General features: G+C 33.2%; 1 protein-coding gene across 1 annotated transcript; it reads left to right on the top strand.

Annotated features, from left to right (window-relative positions):
- The first annotated feature begins 1688 nt into the window (after positions 1-1688).
- LOC140437535 (circadian clock-controlled protein daywake-like) lies at positions 1689-21974 on the top strand. Its single transcript, XM_072527115.1, has 4 exons — positions 1689-1842; positions 11451-11622; positions 14164-14357; positions 21565-21974. Exons 1-4 carry the CDS (start codon positions 1785-1787, stop codon positions 21870-21872), a joined length of 732 nt encoding a protein of 243 aa, XP_072383216.1. The 5' UTR covers positions 1689-1784; the 3' UTR covers positions 21873-21974.
- The last annotated feature ends 609 nt before the right edge of the window (positions 21975-22583 follow it).

The raw sequence follows: 22583 nt of genomic DNA on the forward strand, positions 1-22583 counted from the left end.
TTAAATAATATATTTAAACCATATTTAGGTTAGGTTAGGTTCAATATGAAGGGTCAGCCCCTCCTTCACTCGATCTAAGAGGTCTATTGTAGCTCATACCCATGTTTAAGTTGCCCTTTCAGCTCAGGTTTTTTAACAAAGTTTTTCATGGTGTTTGGTGACACATTTGAACCTTATCCTGTTCAACTCTGGGCATTTACATAGAATGTGTTTCGCCGTCTCTTCTATCATCATCATCATTCTGGCTTTACAACTCTGCATGGGTCCTAGCCTCCTCAAGAATTTCTCTCCAGTCGTCCATAGCCATCGCCTTTCTCCGCCAAGTACGTATTCCCTTATTTCTCATGTCTTCACCGATGTTATCAAGCAACCTTGTTCTTCTCTGACCAATGGGTCAATCAAGAAGCGTTTTCTAGCTAGGTCATTTTGTTTCATCCGCATTACATATTCTATCCACCTCAGACGTCCTATCTTAATATGTTTTACGATATCAGGTTCCTGGTATAATATATAAAGTTCGAAGTTATGTAGTCTTCTCCACACTCACTACTCCATAGATTCGCCTTAGTATTTTTTTTCGAAACATCCTGACATGTTTTCATTAGAGTCCAGGTATCTGAACCATATGTTAGGAATAGGCGTGTTATTGTTTTGTAGAGTTGTATTTTTGTATTTCTCGATATAATTGTAGATTTAGGGAGGAGATTGAGCTCAAAATAGCATCTTTTGGCCGTGCAAATTCTGCGGTTTATCTCTGCAGTAGTATTATTTTCAGTATTAAGGAGCGGTTCCAGGTATACAAATTCGTTCACTGCTTCGATGACGTCGTTTTCTATAACAAGTGGTCGTAGGAATTGTGCTTTCGTGCTTATTTTCATATATTTCGTTTTGTTGGTGTTTATTAATAAACCCACTTTTGTAGCTGATTCTTTTAATGCTACATACGCCTCTGGTACAGCGTTTTCTGTTCTACCAAAAATATTGATATCATCAGCATAGTCCAGGATTTGCACTGATTTATTACATATTGAACCAGTGATTGTAATTTGTGACATACGTATTACTTTTTTCAGAACCAGATTGAATAGTACACAGGAGAGATGGTCTCCTTGGCGCAGCCCGTTATTTGTTTTAAAAGGTTCAGACAGTTCCCCCTGAATTCGTATTCTACATTCAACTTTTTCAAGAGTTAGTTTTGTTAAATATACCAACATTTCTCTTCTATTCACAGAGTCGTAGGCTGCTTTGTAGTCTATAAATATGTGATGAGTATCAATACCATATTCCAGTGTTTTTTCCAAAATTTGTTTCAGGGTTTCAATCTGAATAATTGTCGATTTACCACCTCTGAAACCAGCCTGGTATTTTTCTACTATCCGTTCTGCATATGGTGCCATACGATGACATACTGACATAGCGGACGTTTTATAACTACCAAAAATTAAGAAGAATAACGTAAATGTAATGTATCTAAGTAAATAGCACAGTTATTGACATCGTAAAAATGTATTGCTAACCAGGAAGTTTTGAACTGAAAAACTGTTATTTAACCATTTCGATAAACTTAGTTGTATTATCATTAGATTATACAGAATACCTGGAGGTCATCCACTAATTTAAAAAAAAATACAAAATCTACATTAACATCGTAGTTATTAATATATTCCATAAAAAATATAACAACTATACTTTCAAGGATGCAGTCTCACCAAATTTAATATTTACAGAACTGATTCGATCCTAACACATCAAAGCATTGTTGCTGTTGTTGTAAAACCATTAAGATGAAGTGGCTTTTTATTTTATCGTGTATTGTGTTTGTTGAAAGTGCAAAAAACTTACGTAAGTGTTTTATGTATATACTTTTGTTGGCTTTGGTAGAAAAAAAAACAATGACTATTCCAAAAAGAAAAATATCGAAGAAAACATTGAGTAAAAAAATAAACAAAGGTTATTTAAATTAGCTAAGAAGATACGTGGAACAAATAGCTTTTTAATATAGTGCCATCGAAAAAAAAACGTGTTTAAGGATCCCATAAGATCGCTTATTTCTACGGGTCGTTGGTAGCATAATCAGCATGCTGAATTGCATGATATAAGTATACATCCACATTATTAGCATATCCTGAATGTCATGGTTAGCCCTTTGAACGCTTTCTTGGACTGACTATGCCGAGGCTTTCCATGAACAATTTTTAAATCCGGCCACATATTTTTCAGTTCATTTATTACCGTGTTAACGAACTCATGGCCATTATCCGATTGGATTATTGAAGGTGCTCCAAAAATGAAGAAAATGTCTACCGAATGTGCAGCTACTTCATCTGCCTTCTTTGAAGTTAAAGATCTTAATTACACGAATTTTGTAAGGAGATCCTGATATACAAAGATGAAACGAGGTCCATCAGCTTCGGATTGAATGTCGATCAAATCAACTTGACACCGACTATTCATAAAAAAAAATCATAGGTTTTACAACAAGGCCTTTTCATTTTGAACTGAGTTTTTGCTGACAGGGTATACAAAATTTAAAAAAAAGTGTTACTACTTCTTGTGTTATATTTTCGTACTTATCATTTAAAAAATTTAACATTGTTGTTCTACCTCCATGGACAATACTTATATATAAATATCAAATAATTCCTCTTTTTTACGTAATAATAAAATGTCTCCTTATCTTTTTACAAAGGAACAACAAGTTTGAAATCATTTCCCAAATTTACTACATCGTATTTGGCCACACGTCGATATGACAACGCTGTTTTCTTAGCTTGTCGTTTTGCTTCTTTCACTTGATTAGAAATTAATTTTAATTTCAATTAATTGATTACAAATAAATTAAATCATATTTTTCACGAGATAAATGAGCACTGTAAAACAATATGGACTTTAATAAGACACTTGTGTTAATGTCCAGATTAGCCGGTGAATGTCCTATTGAAGGCTGAAGATCGTTTATCTTCGGATATTAACCAACTAGACTGGTAATATTGAGATTAACCTGATTTCGAACGTGAACCGTAACATATACATAGACTTCAACAAAACGAGTTAAATCAAAATTCTCAACGAATTCTATATTATCGAACTTGACGTCAAATGTAATTAAGGACTTCTTTTATACCTTTGTAATTAAGAATTGGTGGCAGCACACATCTAACTCTGCTCAACAGCGACAAACAAAAAACTGTTTTTACTTTTAGCACTATGATGGAAAAATATCACTTCAAAGTCGTTGTCGTTTACTTCAATAATTTTTGCTACATAAAAAACTAATATTTTATGACAAAATTTCACCAGCACATAAGAATTAATCTCAAACAAATCCTATTAACGACCAAACTCCAAATCTGTGAATAATTCGGCATTTGAGGAATCAGACACAAATTAAACAGTGTCAGTGTCACTAGAGGATGATAGTGCAACAGCTGAAATACTCTCTATTAGCTTTCTCTTGAAGCTTTTAGAGAGAGCAATTGCTTCCTTTCTTTTTTTCTCACGATGTGTTTCCTAGATTTCTAACTTCTCGGGCGTATAACTTACAATTTTGCTTCATCCTGTTCTCATTTTAGGATTTTTTCGAAGGATTTGTTTCACCCTCCTCTAATATTTTATTCCTATCGGTTACGTTACTCATCAAACCGTCACTCTCATCGAAGATGTATTGATTAAAAGGCACTATTCTTAGGCACTTATACAGTCTCCACTGTATTATTCGCTATGTCCATCTGTTATCCGACATTCTAGCTATGTGCCCCGCCCAGTTCCACTTAAGGGTCATAATTCTTTCTATGGCATCTGTCATTTCTGTTCTCCGTCTTATTTCCTTGTTCGTGATCCGATCCCTACGAGAAATGCCTAAGATCGATCGTTCCATGGCTCTTTGGGTAACACAAATTTTATTTCTTACTTTTTTGGTTAGTGTTAATGTCTCTGCACCATATGTAAGTACTGGCAACACGCACTGATTAAAGACTTTTCTTTTAAGACACACAGGCAGTTCTGATTTAAGAACATAGCTTAGCTTGCCGAATGCCACCCAAGTGAGTCCTATGCGGCGGCTCAGTTCGCACGTTTGATTATCTCCTCCTATGCGTATCTCATGTCCTAAGTACTTATATGAGGTGGTTTTTTCAATATGCATGCCATTTACTGAAATCTTTTCGCTTAACACAAGATTTGTCATGATTTGTGTTTTTGTGCGGTTGATTTTTAATCCTACTTGTAGGGAGGCTAGGTATAGTTTCTCCAGTTGCGATACTGCATCATCGATTCTGTCAGCAAAAAGGACAATATCGTCAGCAAACCTCAAATGACTAAGCATTTCTCCATTGACATTAATTCCGTTTTCACTCAGATTTACGTTCTTAAACGTATGCTCTAATAATGTTGTAAACAATTTTGGCGAAATTGTGTCTCCCTGTCGCACTCCCCGTTTTATTTTAAATACGTTGGTCTTTTTATCTGCCAGTTTCACACTTGCTGTCCCATTTTGATAGATGTATTTTATCATGTTTATATAGCGATGATCTATACGGCACTCTCTTAAGGCTTTTAACATCTTTTGATGACTTATTGTGTCGAAAGCTTTTTCGTAGTCAACAAATATCATGACTAATGGCTTGTTATATTCAACACTCTTTTCTATTAAGTTCTTAATTACTTGTAAATGATCATTCGTGCCATGCCCTGCTCTAAAACCTGCTTGCTCTCTTGGCTGATAGAAATCCAACTTACTTCCTAGCCTGTTGGTAATAACTCTTGTAAATAGCTTATATACTTGTGACAACAAGCTAATGGGGCGGTAGTTTCTAAGGTCGCTGATATCTCCCTTCTTATGAAGTAAGATGATTTCCGCGTTGTTCCACTGCGTCGGTGTTATCGCTTCGCACAGACATTTATTGAACAGTTTAGCAAGTGTCAGTAAGAGCTTATTTCCTCCTAGTTTTAGGCTTTCGGTCATTACCCTGTCTTCACCTGGGGATTTATTGTTCTTCATCACCCGAAGTGCATTTTTAATTTCGTCAACAGTTATGTTCGGCATTAATTCTGAGCCTTGATTCTCTATCTTTGGTAAGGGGCGTCTTTCATCAGATTCACTTGTTTCATAGAGTTGTCTGTAGAAGTCTTCCACTGTTTTTACTATTTCTTCCTTATCAGTCACAATGTTTTTTTTTATTTCTTAACTTATGTATGTTCTTTTTTCCTGTGGACATGTTGTGTCTTAGAACTTTCAGACTTCTATTTTTCTCTATCACCCTTGACATAGATTTATCAAACGCATATCCGACACATTCGGCGATTTGAAAAATTATTATTGACTTTCCTGGATTTCTCATCATCCATGAGTCTATAGCACTGTTATATTATGTTTTAAAAGGAGCATAAATATCTACATTTAGTAGCTGCAATTTGTTGGAACAATGTGGCGGTAAAGTGAGCATGGTAACTACTTTGTGTTTTTCTAAATTTAGTGTCTCAATGGACAAGTGGCTTTTATGATTATCCAAGATCAGTAATGTTGGATTTTTTTTTAATTTAAATAATAAATAATAAGTGTTGTATAAAATGCCGCATAACAGCTACAAATAATTCAAAGTTTGTCTATTCTGAAGGATTTGTAAGTCCTAATGTAGCATTTGGTTTTCCGTTTAATATAGGATGCTTAAAATTAACACTTGGGAAGATCATGACAGAGGGTAGTGCACTTCCTGAAATGTTAGGAACAAAGTTAAGAATTGTAGCAAGTCATACTTTTGTAAAATTTACAAACCTATTGAACTTATAATACAGCACGTTGTAACCAATGTTACCTTGTTAGCCGCTTGTAATTTTATTGATTTGTTTTACTCCCCTTGGTGCAAGAATCTTTGATGACTTTTGTAGATGTATTTTGCTACTAGTACTAATTGTGTACTTGTAGTAAATGTTTCACCTAAATTAAAAATACGTATGTTTTCAGAAAATCCATCAAAACAATTAAATGATGAAGCCCTGGATAAGAGCAACCTTCCGGTTGGCAGATACTTAGTTCGGGATGTCTCGTTCTGAAACCATGAAGCCGGTTAAGTCCAGCAGACTTCATTTTTTTCCATTTCACAGGCATATGAATTTTGTTATACAGACAGAATTCGTAAGGCAATTACCTCACGTCTTTTATAGACTTTCCGTAACACATTTTGCTGCATTGTGTTACATAATTTTTAAGCAATATTTCTTACACTTCGAGCATCGTAGTGAGGTTTATACAATAATACGTCGTTGGGAGCTGCTGTAGCTGTACGTATCGCACTAATGTTTAATGTTTAATACCATTTCTCTCAGCTGCTATTCTGAGGCTAAGTTATGTTTTAATACATTATTTGCAGCAAATTTTATAGCTACTTTGCTAAACAATCCTTTGTTAGGTTTTCTTTTTCGACCGCGAAAAATCTGTAACAAAAAATCGTAATTGCAGATTAGGTTACATTATGGGCCACCTAAAGTCGTTAATATTGTAAAACATCGTGCAAAAACAAAACCTAGAATCACAGCAGAAAATTTCTCCTTGGTCAATTAAAATAATAACATTTTAAACATATCACATCTGGAATATACTAACTGCTTAAAGTATTTAGTATAAAAAACTTACCTCTTTCAAAAACAAACAACATGTGTAAAAAAACTCTCGGAATGCGTGCGAGGGTGCGTCTAAAGGTGGCCCTATCTCCCCTACAAATTTCAATAATTTTGACCCGACGCGCAGATATTTTCAAGGTCATAGCCGTTTAAAAAATTCAGAAGCTCTAAGCACATGTATATTCTCTTCGTTTAACAACTTTAATGCAGGCATGTTTATCACGCATCTCTTTGTGTTACTAATTTTGGAATCTCCCATTTTCTCCAATTCTACATTACATTTTATATTTAAAAATGTTTTCTACTGTGATTAGATTAGATTTCCAAACTGAATGATTAGAAAGTTAGAAAGTTATAACAATTTTTATCCGATAGGTGAGTAGCGCGCAACCTCATTTATTAATGTTATTTGATTATATTTAATTAATATTTTAATATTTTTGACAATTTTTCGTCAATAACATATCTGATAAGAATGTTAGTAATAAAATTTTATCTTCTGCAAAGAATACTCCAGTCGTCAGAGACAAAAATGCCACTGAACCTGTAAAAATCATACGAACAAGCTGAATTTTGTCGAAAATGTCAATTTTAGAACGCTAAAAAAGATGCGAAAAAGATTTGTCACTTTTACCCCAGGGCTTTCCCCTAAAGTCCCCCACATAGAAGGGGGAAAACGATTTACCAAGAATCTGTACGCAATAGAAAAGAATGCTTCAAACAAAAAATAGTAGCTAAGACAATGTTAAACAAAAATGTTTAATAACATTTTTGTGTAGAATAAACCGTTCTTTCAGAAACAAAAATTGAAACGATCGGCAAGTTTGAATGTCAGTTACTCGCGCGAAATCAATGTTCAATAAAATGTGTATCAGGTCAACGATAAAAATTCAATATTTTTTTATCCGAGTGTGCTATTGACAAAAATCAAGATGCATTTTAAAGGTAAAGAGTACAGTGTCGTATGTATTTTTTGTATTTTGCAGCAAATTAAATCAGTTTTAAAAGGTGTTAAATCAATAAACGTGGCGCGATTTTTGCCATTTTTTATAATTCTCATGAGATCAATACAATGTTTCCTTTCATTGACCGGCCACTATAAAGTTTCCAAAACTAGAACTTAATCTTTAAAACCTATAGCAGGAAATTTTAGTTTTGAGTTTTGGCAACAAATGTGGAACATTTGAAAGATGCTTTAAAAACGCTAAATTTAAACTTTCACATTACAAACGATCTACAACGTTTAAAACTGCACTTTGTTAATTATACTTATGTTTTTCAAAAGTACTTAACTTCTGCTATAAATTACACCCAAAATCGTCTTCTTGGTGGCATTTCCCGTGACGTGCGATTATTTGTAATGTAAAAGTATAAATTTTGAGTTTTTAGTCATATTTCAAATGCCTCATATTTCTTGAAAAAAAAAATCGAATTTTCATGTTATATGTTTTGATAACTGGTCTACACCAATGGAAATTTCACTACGACCGGTCAATAAAAGCAATAAATTTTATTAATCCCACGAGAATCGTTAAAGATGGCAAAAATCGCGCATGCAAAGTTTATTTATTGAACAGCTTTATAGAAACTGACTTGATTTGCGGCAAAATACAAAAATTGCATGCAAAATCTGCAATCTTAACCTTTAAAACGCATCTTTGATCATTGATCTTCTTCTTCTAATGGCGCTACAACCCTTTGTGAGTCTTGGCCTGCTTAACAATGTTCTTCCATTCTGTCCTATCGGATACTTTCCTTCGCCACTGCCTGATGTTCATGGCTTTAAGATCCCTCTCACGTCGTCTATCCATCTTTTACAGGACCTTTCTCTTGTTGTGTTTCCTTGGGGCTTCCATCTCTGGACTACTTTTACAGCTCGATTATCTGGTATTCTTTCTAGGTGACTAAGCCAGTCTAGTCTTTGTGCTCATGGTTCATTTTAATTCTCCACGAACCATCGCTGCATTGGGTTGGTCCAAATATCTTCCTTAGTAGTTTGCGCTCAAATATTCTCAGTTGATTACCGTCGAGTTGATACAAATTTGATTTAAAATGGATTTTGCGCGCGGAACTGACATTCAAAATTGCTGGTCCCTTCAAGCGTTGTTTCTGAGAGAACGGTTTATTCTACACAAAAAGTGCATTTTACTTGGTAAATCCATTTTTGGCGTTTTTGTTTTTCCTACGAGGGGGGTTTTAGGTTAAAGGTCGGAGGTTAAAGTGGTAAACTTTTTTACATTTTTTACAAGTGGAATGCAATTTTAGATTCCCTTGCCGAGTAATTCATCCAGCTGTTTGTTTCGCAAATTTTAGGAAACACAGTGGTTAAGATTTGAATTCGGTTTCGCTAAGTAGAAATCGTTTGATTTCTCTTTTTGTTTTTAGATGGCGTAGTTACGTCCGTATATAGTTATTTTAATAACTATTGTCTAGGACGGGAAAGATTTTTGTTTTGGTTCAGAGCAGTGACTATACCGTTCTGAAGAGACTTAAGGAGGTCGAAATACGTATCAACGGTTGTTGCTGCACTGTATCAAAACAAAAATCTAATACCGTCATTCTGTTTTGTTATTTACTTCGTTGGAAGTACGAGAAACTGAATTCACTACGAATTTTGACTAGGATGAACGGCTTGTGGAATGCAATTTTAGATTCCCTTGCCGAGTAATTCATCCAGCTGTTTGTTTCACAAATTTTAGGAAACACAGTGGTTAAGATTTGAATTCGGTTTCGCTAAGTAGAAATCGTTTGATTTCTCTCTTTGTTTTTTTTTTTTTTTTTTTTTTAGATAATAGTTTGTCTTTATTGTTAAAATAACATATTAACAATAAAACAAAATAATTAAAACAAAATACATCATAATACTTAAAAAAGCAATATTAGACTATAAAGTCATCTAAAAATTCATGCTCTGGAAAATACATTACCAATGGATATCAAAGACATGACTTTTATTGCAACATGGTTCAGAGCATGTACATATATTTTATATCGTAGGAGTCTAATTCAGAATCGATGCATAGACAAATATTACTTGTGCAGGATTTCTTTCTTTTACATGACAATGTACAAAAATACTTTTGAAAATGTACTCCATCGCCGTATTTCGTTCGAAGCAATTCGGAAATAACTTATCGTCTTATTTTAAGGGCAAATGTGTGAGAATCACAAAATTTTCTAATTAACCGTCACTCATTTTGTTTAACAATAAATATGCTTTTTCATTCCAATTAAAAAAAAATGGATATACATAGTGTCATATCTACTTACAGCGTGTAAAGACAGAAGTGAGTGAATAATACTTAAACACTTAAACTAAAGTTCATCAATAAGGGATTTCAACCCCTTATTTATTACTTTGAAGTAGCATTCATAAGTGATTAAGTTGCCGAAATTACATCATATTTAAAGTTGCTGGGAAATGCACCCTCTAACCTCACGTATCATCCTAACCTAACCTAACCTTACCTCTTGAGCTCAAAAGTTGATTTTTATGTGTAATATTAACGGTTTTAATAACAATTTTAATATGTTTTGCAAATTAATCCTTAAATTTTTTATTGTGCTTAAAAAAAATTAACCTAATTTAAATTAAAATAAGCTTAAGGTCTTTATGGAATGCCTCTATGTTTGATTTTTCTTTGTTATTGTAATCTAGTAGATAAATCTTGTAATATAATACTTCACACGTCACGATTGGCCCGATAGTAGTAAAGATATGTGTCCAAAGCACCTTTATCATGCGGTCATGTTTAATTTTTTTTTGTCATCTTGTATCATCATGTCATCATTTGTAAGGTCTTTTTTAGAATTTATCCTTTGACCTTAAGCCTTTAATATACACTTCTTGGGTTACCCTCTTTCCAATGATGCCTCATACATTACGATCCAACCAGCCGTTCTCGAGCTGAACGACGTCAGAGTGGAAGTGAAGTAGCATAGCCCAACCGCCGCAAACACTACTAAAATTAAGCTAACTGCACTTCTATTGATCGTAGAAAACTTTTTTTAATATTTGTATTAATTTCAGCTGTAAGAGGCTATAAGTTAAAAAGGTGTATAATGTATAGGGAGCGCTGCAGTTTAATTAATTTATAAAAAGTCGCCCCTATCTCAGAGCCATAAATAGGAATAGAAAAATTTTTTGAGAAAATATTTGGATTCTTATATAAAAATATAATCCCAAGAAGAAAATCCGTTTAGAATTAAATCTCTATCTTTTATTATTTTAAAAAACAGTTCAAAGTATCTCGAAAAGAAATTAACAGATCGGCTCTTACAAAGTCTCATTTGATTTGTAAGTAAAAGAGCTACAATATAATGTTTTTGCGTAAAAAGAAAGAAACTTTACAAAACTTATTTCAAAAAATACAATTATGAAAAATTAACATTTTTGGACCTTTAATCATTGATTTTGAATAAACTATTGGGTCAAATTTAATGTAGAATAGCTCAAATTTAATCTTTTTTTATATACTATACCAATTTTGTACTTATTTTACCTTAAAATATTGATTTAATGCAATAAAAATAAAAGTAATCAAAAAACACTGTTCTTTGTACCTTAAAAATGCCTTTAAAAAATTATAACCAACGGTTTGGAGTTGCACTCACTTGAAGGTTACTCCAGGCATTGTCCTTCATAACTCTGTGCTGCTTTCAAAAGTTTGCTAATAATGCACGTTTTTTTTTCACAAGTCATTTTGCAATTTAATGTTTATTATTTTTGTTTATGGCTATTCTAATATACAATGACTTTTTTAGATTATAAAGATATTGATGACGATAACTAAATACAAATTTGTAACCAAAATTTTACTAACCTTTTTTAGCTTCCTTTGTCGAAGTATGTCCCCGTGATAATAAGGAGGCAGCAGAATGCTTACAACGAAACATAAAAAGCCTAATACCAAGGCTTGCTAAGGGAATACCTGAACTATTTGTACCTCCACTAGGGCCCCTTGTCTTACCATCAGCTGAAATAGCATCGAGTAAAAGTTTTTCGTAAGTAAAATAAATTTAAGAAGTAAACATTAATTTTTAATTATTATCTTCTCTATTTGTAGACCGTATCCTTTTATGCTTAACACCATATTCTTTTTTAGTTAGAGTTTTTGAACATTTATTTTCCATTCTCTATAGTCAAAAAGCTCTAATAAATATATATCCTATGTCGACCTTATCATTAAAACTTTAAGACCTTAAAAATAATAAAGCACCTGGTAAAGACAGTATCATCCATGATCTACATAAACTAAGAGATAATGAACTATCGAAACAGCTATTGAATGGAAATTACCAAATGTTTGGGACATTGTGATTATATTCTTCCTCTATCTTTTCTCCTTCGTAAGGATGTAGTGGCGTCATGTAATTTGTTTGACTATATGTCCAAAATCTCTGAGTATATTTTGGTTGATAGTTGTGATGAGTCTAGTTTTTATGTTAAGTTCTGCTAGAATTGAGTTATTTGTGCGATGAGCGGTCCATAGTATGCGCAACATTCTACGGTAGACCCACATTTCAAATGCCATTGTACGCTTTAAATCGGCTTTTTTTATTGTCCAAGTTTCTGAAGCATAGGTGGCGATAGGAAATAACAATGCTCGAACAAGGCGTAATTTTGTATTTTTTGTGACGTCAGTGTTCTTATCAGTGTCAGTTGTCACTTATTTCTGCTTGGTTGTTGATCATCACTTTGGTTTTCTGCATATTTATTTTCAAACTATATTCCTTACTCACCCTGCCTAGCCTATTCATAATTTGTTCTTCTGGTGATGATATCAATATAACAGTGTCATCAACATAACGTAGGTTACTAATTTTTCTTCCTCCTATCGTTGCTCCACCTTGCCATTCCTCGAAAACTTGACGCATAATATGTTCAGTATATATATATTGAATAGAATAGGGGATATTATGCATTCCTGTCGAACTCCAGATTTATATTTGAAGTTTTTTGAAACCACATTATTAACTCTTACTAATATGGCAAATTTCTCTCTATTCTGAGCTTGATGAATTAATTCATTTCCTTTATTAGCAGTATTATTTACATATAGTTTTTATAACAAATAGATTAGATGTTCTGGCGTACCCATTTCTCTAAGTATATGCCACATTTTATCCCATTTTACGGTATCGAATGCCTCGGAATAGTCAACACAACATGACATGACAACAACAACATATGTTTCTATGTTAAACTCTCGAGATTTTTCGATAATTTGACGAATATTAAGAATATGTTCTCTTGTTCCTCTACCTGGGACGAATCTGCATTGTTCTTGGGGAATTTGTGGTAAGAGAATTGATTTTAGTTGTTCATTGATGATAGTTAGATTTACTTTGCTCGCGTGTGATATCAATGCTATTATACGGATTACTGCAATCTGTCGGTGAACCTTTTTTATATAACGTGAGTTTACCCCAGTCATTTGGCCACTTTTCGGTATTTCAGATCTCATTACAAGTTCTAAGCATTACTTCTGTCCCTAATTCTCCCATTTCTTTGAGTGTTTCAGCTGTTATTCCATCTTCTTCTTCTGCTTGTCTGAATTTTAGCATTTTAATTGCCGGTTCAATTTCAATATTTGTGGTTCTTTTTTATAACTTCTTTTCTTGTCTGGCTCGTTGTTAAAGAATAGTATTTCGCAATATTGTTTCCACACCTCTGCGTTACCGTCTGGGTTTGTTATGGTATTTTCACTATGATCTTTGATGATCTGTGTCTACAGTTTGAATTCCCTCGCTAGATACTCGACTTTTGAGAAAACTTATCTATAATAGATTCTTGGCGGTCAGCATGTTCCTCTAGTTGTACACATATGTTTTTAATATATTTATTTTTGTTCCTTCTGCACAAGTATTTTATAGTTGTATTTATGGTGCATATCTCTATTTTTTTTTGTTTTGAATTTGATGTGCCGTTTCTAAGTTTTCGTCTTTCTTCTACAAGATTAAGGGTGGCCGCACACAGAAAGAGCAAAACTGTTTTAGTCAAAAACGTTTTTGACTAAACGAGTCTGATACTGATGTTTCCATATAAATGAAATGAGCTGACACACACTGATTAGTAGTGTGTCTAAAGCATGTATTTTTGATGACTTCAGTGATCCATTTCTTTGTGTATTCCCACGTTTTGTCAGGGTCTCCGGTAGTCACTGGTAGTTCAGCTTCTTCTAATGCTTCTCTAAACTTTTCCGAGTGTGTTGGAATCAATTTTTGTCTTTTATTTGTTATTGTTTTACTGTGTTTAATGCGAAATTCTGCTTGTAATATTTTGTGATCGGAACCACAGTCTGCAGCTGGTTTTGTCTTCACGTTGATTATTGAGCTCCTCCATCGTTTAGTGACGAGAATATAATCAATTTGGTTCTTGTATCGTCCTCCAAGCGAAGACCATGTTGATAATCTCCGCGGATGATATACACAAGAAAAAGAAATATTAGTAATCTAAATAACTGTAAACATCGAACAACCCATCACTATGAAATCACAGTTAAATTGTTAAAGCATATTTAAATGTTTATTGATTTGTTGTAGGAGTACTTTAAAAGATGTTAAACTCTACCATTTAGACAACGTTATAATTCATGATTTGTTTCTGAATTTCGACACCAAATCATTTGGCGTAGATGCAAGTTTTCCGTCGTTAGGAGTTGAGGGTGATTACAAAATGAACGGAAAACTACTCGTACTTGAATTAAACAGCGAAGGAAAGACTCGGGGAAATATGAGTAAGTTTAAAAGTAAGAGTAAAAATAAGTTATAGTATAATAACGACTGCTTGTGCTAATCTACATTTCGTGGTATAGTCACTGTAATATATACTGTAGAACGCTTTAAATAGGCGACGTTTGTTCTCTTCTCTTTAACAACCGACCGGATACCTGTGCGAAGCGGTTTAGTTGGGAAGCAGTTCGTTAATAGAGTGTAGAGTGTTTTTGCGTCAAGCAGTTGTGGAAAGCCTAAGAATAATCAAAAGACGTAATATATACCTAGAACAAATTATTGAATAAAAGTAAGCGAATCTACTATTTAGACGAAACTTGGTATGATATTCACGATACAGTTAATAAAGAATGGACAAATAAAGAAAAAACAGTTAAGATTTGATTTCACGTACAGTGCATCTGTGTATCCGCTTATACGTATTTCACCCTAATAGTGATCATCAGAGACGGCTATTCACAGTCACTCTGAAAGTGAAAATAAATATTTTCTGTCTTAGGAAGCAACTCTAACACCTGATATTAAATCATCTGACATCTGATATTAAAATCGGTAAACTAATTTTCGAAATTAAATTCAGATTTTTGATTTAATCTGTGCATTCTAAGAATTGCAAGGCAAGACAGACGATGTTAAAAGATGTAAGGAAGATATGGATAATCTAAAAGTTGCATAAAGAAGCTCTAAACGTAAAAACAAATCTTTTCCGTCAAATACAGATAGTTCAAACATGTGCATATCAATGGGAAGTGAGGAATGGGTTTAGAATGTTTTAAAAATTATCTGGAAATAAAATAGAGGAATGTTGACTACTACAAGAGGATGTAATCTGATATTTTTGAAGATTGGTTTGAAAACTCACTGATTCCAATCTTGTAATAGTGCTTGACAACGCTCCCTATCATTCCCTACTGCTTACTAAGATACAAAGCACATCTTTAACGAAAGCTGAACCATTTTGTATTTCGAATATTTAAATACAAAAAACAGCTTATTAAAGTTCTACACACAAATCTGAGTGTTTTACTATATTTCTTACCGCAACTATACTAAAGGTGCCCATGGATGCGTCAAATGCAACAAATGTATAATTCTGATGATGGTTGAACGCATGTGTCATAAAGAAATTAAAAGTTCTTCTTCTTCTTCTTCCTTCTTGTGTGTAGGCTTTAAAGCCTGTTTTTTCTTCAATATTAGCCTCCTAAATTGTTTAAATTGTCGCACCATCTTTTTCTTGGTCTGCCAATACTTCTTCGTCCATTTGGTGACTTATCTCGTGCTATTCGTATTATCTTATCCTCTGTCATTCTACTAATGGGTTTCCGGCTACTAATGTTTCCGTTTTGTCATCCATCCATTTATGTCTTCTATATTGCATGCTCTTCTTATGTTTTCGCTTCTCTTCCTATCCAACAGACTTTTCCCTGATATTCTTCGGAGTATTTTTATCTCTGTTGTTTCTAGTAGTCGTGTTTTAGATGTGTAAGGTCTTGTCTCCGCCGTGTATGTTAATATAGGTCTAATTTCTGCTTTATAGATTGTTGTTTTTGTGTTTTATCTTAGGTGTTTGTTCATTCAGATTGTGTCATTAAGAGATCCTGTCGCTTTACTTGCTTTTAAGCTTTGTTGTCGTACTTCTTCTTCAACAACTCCGTAACTAGTTATATCTATTTCCAGATATCTAAACCTTGCTTCCTGCTTTACTATTTTACCATCAATTTCGATTTTACATCGTAGTGGGTATTTAGATGTTGTCATACATTTGGTTTTTTCTGCTAATATTATCAGATTTTATTTCTTGGCTGTTGTATTGAAGATGTGTGTTAATCCTTGGAGTTCGTCTTCTGTCTCGGCGATTCAGATAATAGAACATGTGATGGAGTTTAAAGATCTAGGCATCACATTATCTAGCTATGATGAAAAGCTCGAAAGAGAAGTGGAAGATCAAGTAAATAGAGCAAACAAAGCCGCAGGTTGCCTGAATGAAACAATATGGAGAAATAAAAATATCGGGAAAGAAATGAAAGTTAGAATTGACAAAATAGTCATCAGACCAATAATGACATACGCGGCAGAAACACGACCTGACACAGGGAGGACAAAACGGTTGTTAGAAACAGCGAGATGAAAACACATAAAAATATTGATGGTAAAACACTATGGAACAGAGCTAGAATTACAGATATACGACGTAGACTCAAGGTAAAGAACATCAAGCTCTGGGTAAGAAATAGAAAAGAAGAATGGAACGAACATATAAGCCGAATGACAACAAATAGAGTAGTAAAGACGACAAGAGACGGTTCCTTAATAGGAAGACAATCAGTAGGAAGACCACGAAAACGATGTAATGACAACTTACTGGAAGCACATTGAAAAACAGTCATGATTACATAAAAAAAAAGAAAGAGAATAAGAGGCTATTTTAATCATTGCCTAACATAACTATTAATGACAAGAACTTCGATGCTTCTAAGTAGTAAAAGAGTTTAAATATCTGGGAACGGTAGTCATAGATGACAATTACATAAAAAAAGAGGTCTTAGCAAGTATAGCTGCATGGAATAGAGCATTATACTATTTATCACTATTATTAAGATCTATGCTGCTAAAAAAACTAAATTAATGATGTACAAGTCAATTATTCATCCAGTTATTACATATGGCAGTGAAACATGGACTCTACATCAGCGGAAAATAAATAAGCTGCTGCTATTTGAAAGGAAGATTCTCAGAATGATATTTGGATCTTAAAGAGATGTAAATGGGTAAGTCATGTGGTAAGATCAGAGGAAGACAGAATTCTAAAGACAGTATTTTTGAGAGACCAGATGGTAAAAAATCAGTAGTTCGTCCCAGAAAAAGATGTAAGGATGTTATTTAAGGCGATTTATCTATGATTGGGATACAAAAATGGGAAATGAAAGTGTAAGATCGTAGAAGACGGAGGGCTATATTGCATGCGACGAAGACTCACCCCGAGGTTTAAAGCCAGTCAAGAAGAAGTTGATATTTTGAATGCGTGATTTCATCTTTGAGACGACTGAAATTGCTATCCCCACCACTGCTCCTTGTCGATTTTTTGTATTTTTAAAGTTTTAAATCAACATTTTATTCAAGTTGCACAAACGAAAAAAGATGAAAATTTATATCTACTAAGTAGTTGACACAAAAAAGGTATTTGTTTGAGAAACAGACCTCAAACGTCATACTATTGTTGCAAATACCGATTAACTTTGATTGACCATAAGTTTGGAACTAATTGACCAATTTTGTTGTAATGTTTTTTTTTATTGTATAATGGCTTTGGCATAGCGAATTAGCCATACTATTTGTGGTAATTACAATTTTTGTTTTTATTACCTAAGCCTATTTATAATATAAATTTACAAGAAGTAATATGTTGGTATACACATTCAATTTTTGACATATTTACAATTTTTGATTTGAATACCTAAAACTACTTATAATTTAAATTTACAGGATGTTATGTATTCGTAGATACATTTTAATATCTGCTTATTATTTGAAAAAATAATTGTATTTAAATTGACAGGCAATGAACAATTTAGCTCAATTAGTTTTTCATACATCATTTTGATACTTTGTTTGTACTGTCCACACTCCAATATAAAGTGCTGCAGATCTCCCACTTTATCACAGGAGAAATATGGGTTATCAGTAATACCTATGCTGTGTTTGTATGCAGGAGTGAGTGCGTGGTTTGATCTTATTCTGTTTATTGTTTTTATAAATAACCTATTTGTCTCATATTTGAACCATCTCTCATTGGGTATTAGTGGTTGGCAAGCTCTAAAGTTTATTCCAGTTGTACTTTGGTTGTATAAACGTTGCCATCTTTGTTTGCAGTTGTTTCTACTGATATTATCTATGTCTGCTACTGGAAGAAGTATGTTGTTTATATTATGTTTGGTTAAAGCTGCAGATTTAGCTAATTTGTCGACTTCTTCATTTCCTAATATTCCAGAGTGTCCTTTTACCTAACAAATAATAATCGAGATACCTGCGGAAATAATATCATAATGTAACTTCTTTATTTGTATCTCAATATGGTTTAGGTTTTTTGTGGTTTTGATAGAAGTGAGTTTGTTCATAATGCTTCTACAATCAGTCAGAATGATATAATTATTCATACCAATAGAGGCTATATATTTTAACGCAAGAAATAAAGCTGATAGTTCGGCAGTATTTATTGAAGCTTCATTGGGCAATCGACATGATTCTTTGTAATCAGAATTCCAATGATATATTGCACAACCCGTTTTATTTTGAATTTTAGAGCCGTCAGTAAAAATATATTGAAATGCAGGCCACTTATCTTTAATTATTTTGTTGATCATACTTCCTGGAAGATTTGAATCCATATAATATGTTTCTATTATCTTAGAGAAAAGAGTCTTAGGAGGTTGTGTATAAATTAGTGGTATTTTATTTTGATACAATTGTTCTTCAAATATTGTTAGTTTCCTATAACTTTCAACGTATATGGGAGTTTTTTTGTTACGCCAATATTTATGGTTTAAGTCTAATATATTCAAGTTACGAATATTTTTTAAATAGCTAGAGTTTTTTGATATAGCTCTAGCTACAAACTTATCTGTACCAAACTGTCTGCGTAGTGTAAGGGGTGGCTCTTTAGCTTCAATTTCAATAATACTAATAGGAGTAGATTTTAAGTAACCAAGACATAGCCTCAAACATTTATTCTTTTGGGTTTCAATTTTATTAAGATGTTCTGTTGACGCAGACCCATATAAATGACAACTATAATCGAAAATTGGTCGAATCATTGAGCGATAAAATAGCAATGCAATATTCGGGTCAGCTCCCCAATTGGTTTTACAACATGCTCTAAGGATATTCATGGAGTTTTCCGATTTTTTATAATAGAGTGATTTTGATCCTTCCATAACAGTTTACGATCCAAATATGGGCCTAGATATTTTACACAATTTTTGATTGGAAATTCTATTTTTCCTATTTTAAAGTTACCTTGGGGAGTTTGGCGTTTTTTGGAAAAAAAACAAATTTCAGTCTTTGTAGTTGATATTGATAAGCCTAGAGAATGGTAATAACTTTTTACACAATCTAGTGATGTTTTGTTGTACTTGTTTATTTTTTTAATTTTTTAAATACGTGTCTTTCGCTGAACTTTCGATATAAGTTTAGAACAAAAATATTAATTGAAAATTGAAACAGTTATTCTATTTGTTTATTAGATTAAAATTGTACAGTTGTTTCAAAGATTCTCTTGGCTCTTGTATTCAACGGATTTCAATGAGTCGATTTTATTTGAAAGCTTGAATGTGTAAACTTTTATATCTAAAAAAAATCAAGTATTTAAAAATTGTTTAAATTAATATTATTTAAAAAAATTTAGATTGCAAATGTATATTGCAAATACTACTTGATCGATTCTGCGGAAATTTTATGTAGTGTTTTTATGGTAAAAAGATTTTTTGGAAAAATTTTGAAGGTTCTATGTGTCTTTTAAATATCTGAAAATTATTATTGAAAAGTATTGATTTTTGACCCTTTTTTAATGGTTTTTGCTAATTTTGCAATGATACCTAATTATTATTTTTTAATTTGAAATTAATTCTATCTTATAGGAAATTTAATTGCAAAACTTTTTGTGGTATATAATATCATAAGAGAGAAAATTTTGCCGGCAATATTTTGAACTGGTATGAAAGTTTGTTGCCTAGGAATGATATTTGACAAGACTATTTCACGAGACAATTAATGCACCATATCAACGAAACATAATCTTTATTTATTTGTTAACAATATTAAAAGTACAATTATTATAAGCTATATTAGTTTGCACACTCTTTTCTACCAAAGCATGATTTTGTGTATTATTGATCTGTAGCATTTGGGAACTCGAAGGTCCAGCTTCATTTGTTTTTCTGAGATTTTCGATCAACTGGTGGTTACTGGAATCCAGCAGCAGATATGGTCATTTTTGTCCACTTAGATACGGTGTTGATTCTAGAGATCTATCCTTCCAGTTGGGGTGAACGGTAAGAAAAAGTCTGTCTGATAAAATCTTTGGTACCATTTTTTCCATTAATTTTAAAAATGATCTAACTGGGCATAAATTTTCGTTTGATTAATTTCTTACCAGCCATTTGCTGCTTGCCAAAATTTTTGGAACCGCCTTAATTTGTTTTGGAAAAACGCTGTTGTATTCAATTTGGCCTGTAAATTCTCCCATAACATCAAATTCCTTCTGTAAAAAGTGAATCTTGCAGTTTACGGCCTCATTGCCTCTCCAATCAAGTTCAAATGTGCAAAGGTGAAAAAACTTTTTTTGTGCTCCATAGGGGGTTTCCTCGTCGTAGCTTTGGATGATTTTTAATAGTTCTTCGGTGGATAATGCTTTTTAAATTGAGTTTTCTTTTTTCTTGAACACTTTGAAGCTGCCTCGGCTTGGTACCTCTGGCCAATCTTGCACATTTGAAAGATATATCTGTGAAAGGGTCGATTTTTATGCCGTACTCCGTAAAATATTTTTCTTGTACCATTTTTGCTGTAGTATTCCACATTGACTTTACTGACGACTCTTTATAGTCATCGCCATTGCATTTTTTCATGCTAAAGGCATAATCCTCGAGAATTTTTGTTAGTTCCGTTATGGTAGTACATATTCAAGCGTAAAATTTCTCATCCGTAGGAACTCCGAAAATTGGGTCCAAATAGAGCTTCTGGACCTCTGCGTGTTCAATGGGACATTTTCGGAAACCAATTTTTTAATTTCTTCACCTGACTGATATCCAACTCCTGATTTTTCGTCTGGATTCATTATATCTGTCCAAAATTGATTACGCCTCAATGACGTTTGTCAAATTCACAACGATAGAATTACCAGAACACCTTCGTGACGGATCTGGCATAATTTTGTCGCTGAGCGGGCATGAAGGAGTTTTGTCAGTAGGAAACGTTGCGTTGCTATGACGTTTTATCAGTTAAAAATAGTCTAGTGAAATAGTCTTAATAAATATTTTCTAAAGTGCATAGCTGCCGAGATATGGCAACAAAAAGGAGAAAAAAAATTGAATTTTTCTAATTTTTTTTTACAAATTACTTAAGAAAAAATTAAAATTGGAAAAAAAAGAACACATACATGTTCTATAAATATGTATAGGTAAATATATTAGCAGAAACTTAAGTTTTTTTTATTTTTAGCTAATCTCAGGGCAAATCTAACTGTTTTCTTCGACGTAGTTACATTGAACGGCAAAGAACATCTTCATATTACAGGCACAAAGGAAAAACTGGATATAGAAAAAGCTAATTTTGTATTCGATGATCTATTTAAGGGCAATGAAGAGCTTACCGAACGTGCAACTAAAATTTTAAATGAAAATTACAGAGTGCTTTTAGATGAGTTTACGCCAGTATTTGAAAAAATATTATCTGCTCTGACCGTTAATATCGTAGAACAAATTTACAAAAGATATCCTTTTGATGTAATATTTCCAAAGAAAAATTAACCAAAATAAGTTTTGAATATGTAAATAAACAAAATCAGTTTTGTACGGGCCAATCAATAAAGAGTGATATTTTTTATAAAAAAATAAATATTTCAATAATGAGTTTGTGTTTTATTCTTCCTGTTAGTAATATGTTGGTCTGTAAATTTCTAGGCTATAGCATAGGTTGAAAATTGGGCTATTTACGTAAGCTCCTTAACACGGGGAGGAAGATATCCAGAAGATATCATCTCTTCAGTCTTCACTTTGATGAGGGCTCGGTACGCTCTATGCATGATTGGCCAATTTTCGTTGTGCTCCACTAGCACCACCAGGTCATCTGCATACGCCTGTACACCAATGCCCAGGTCGGCCTCCACAATCTCGTTGTATAGAACACTCCAAAGCAATGGCCCCAGGACGAAGCCCAGCGGGTCTCTTGCCTTGGTCTTCATAGGGTTACCCCTCGCAATATTGATGCACCTATCTGTGAAGTAGTTCCTGACCAAGCTCTTTAGATAAAGAGATCCCCAAGTCGCCCTAGCTACCATCCATCTGCTCCTACATATGGATATCTCCCTCTCGATCCTGCTTATGGCGTCTACCGCAGATTTTTCTTTTCTGAACACATACTCGGATATGCCACCTTTCTCCATTATCTCCCTCTTCAGTCTTGTCTTTATAAGAATTTTAAAGACCTTGTCTAAGGTATTTAACAGGCATATAGATCTC

This window comes from Diabrotica undecimpunctata, chromosome 3 (genome assembly GCF_040954645.1).
Source record: "Diabrotica undecimpunctata isolate CICGRU chromosome 3, icDiaUnde3, whole genome shotgun sequence".
Classification (NCBI taxonomy): domain Eukaryota; kingdom Metazoa; phylum Arthropoda; class Insecta; order Coleoptera; family Chrysomelidae; genus Diabrotica; species Diabrotica undecimpunctata.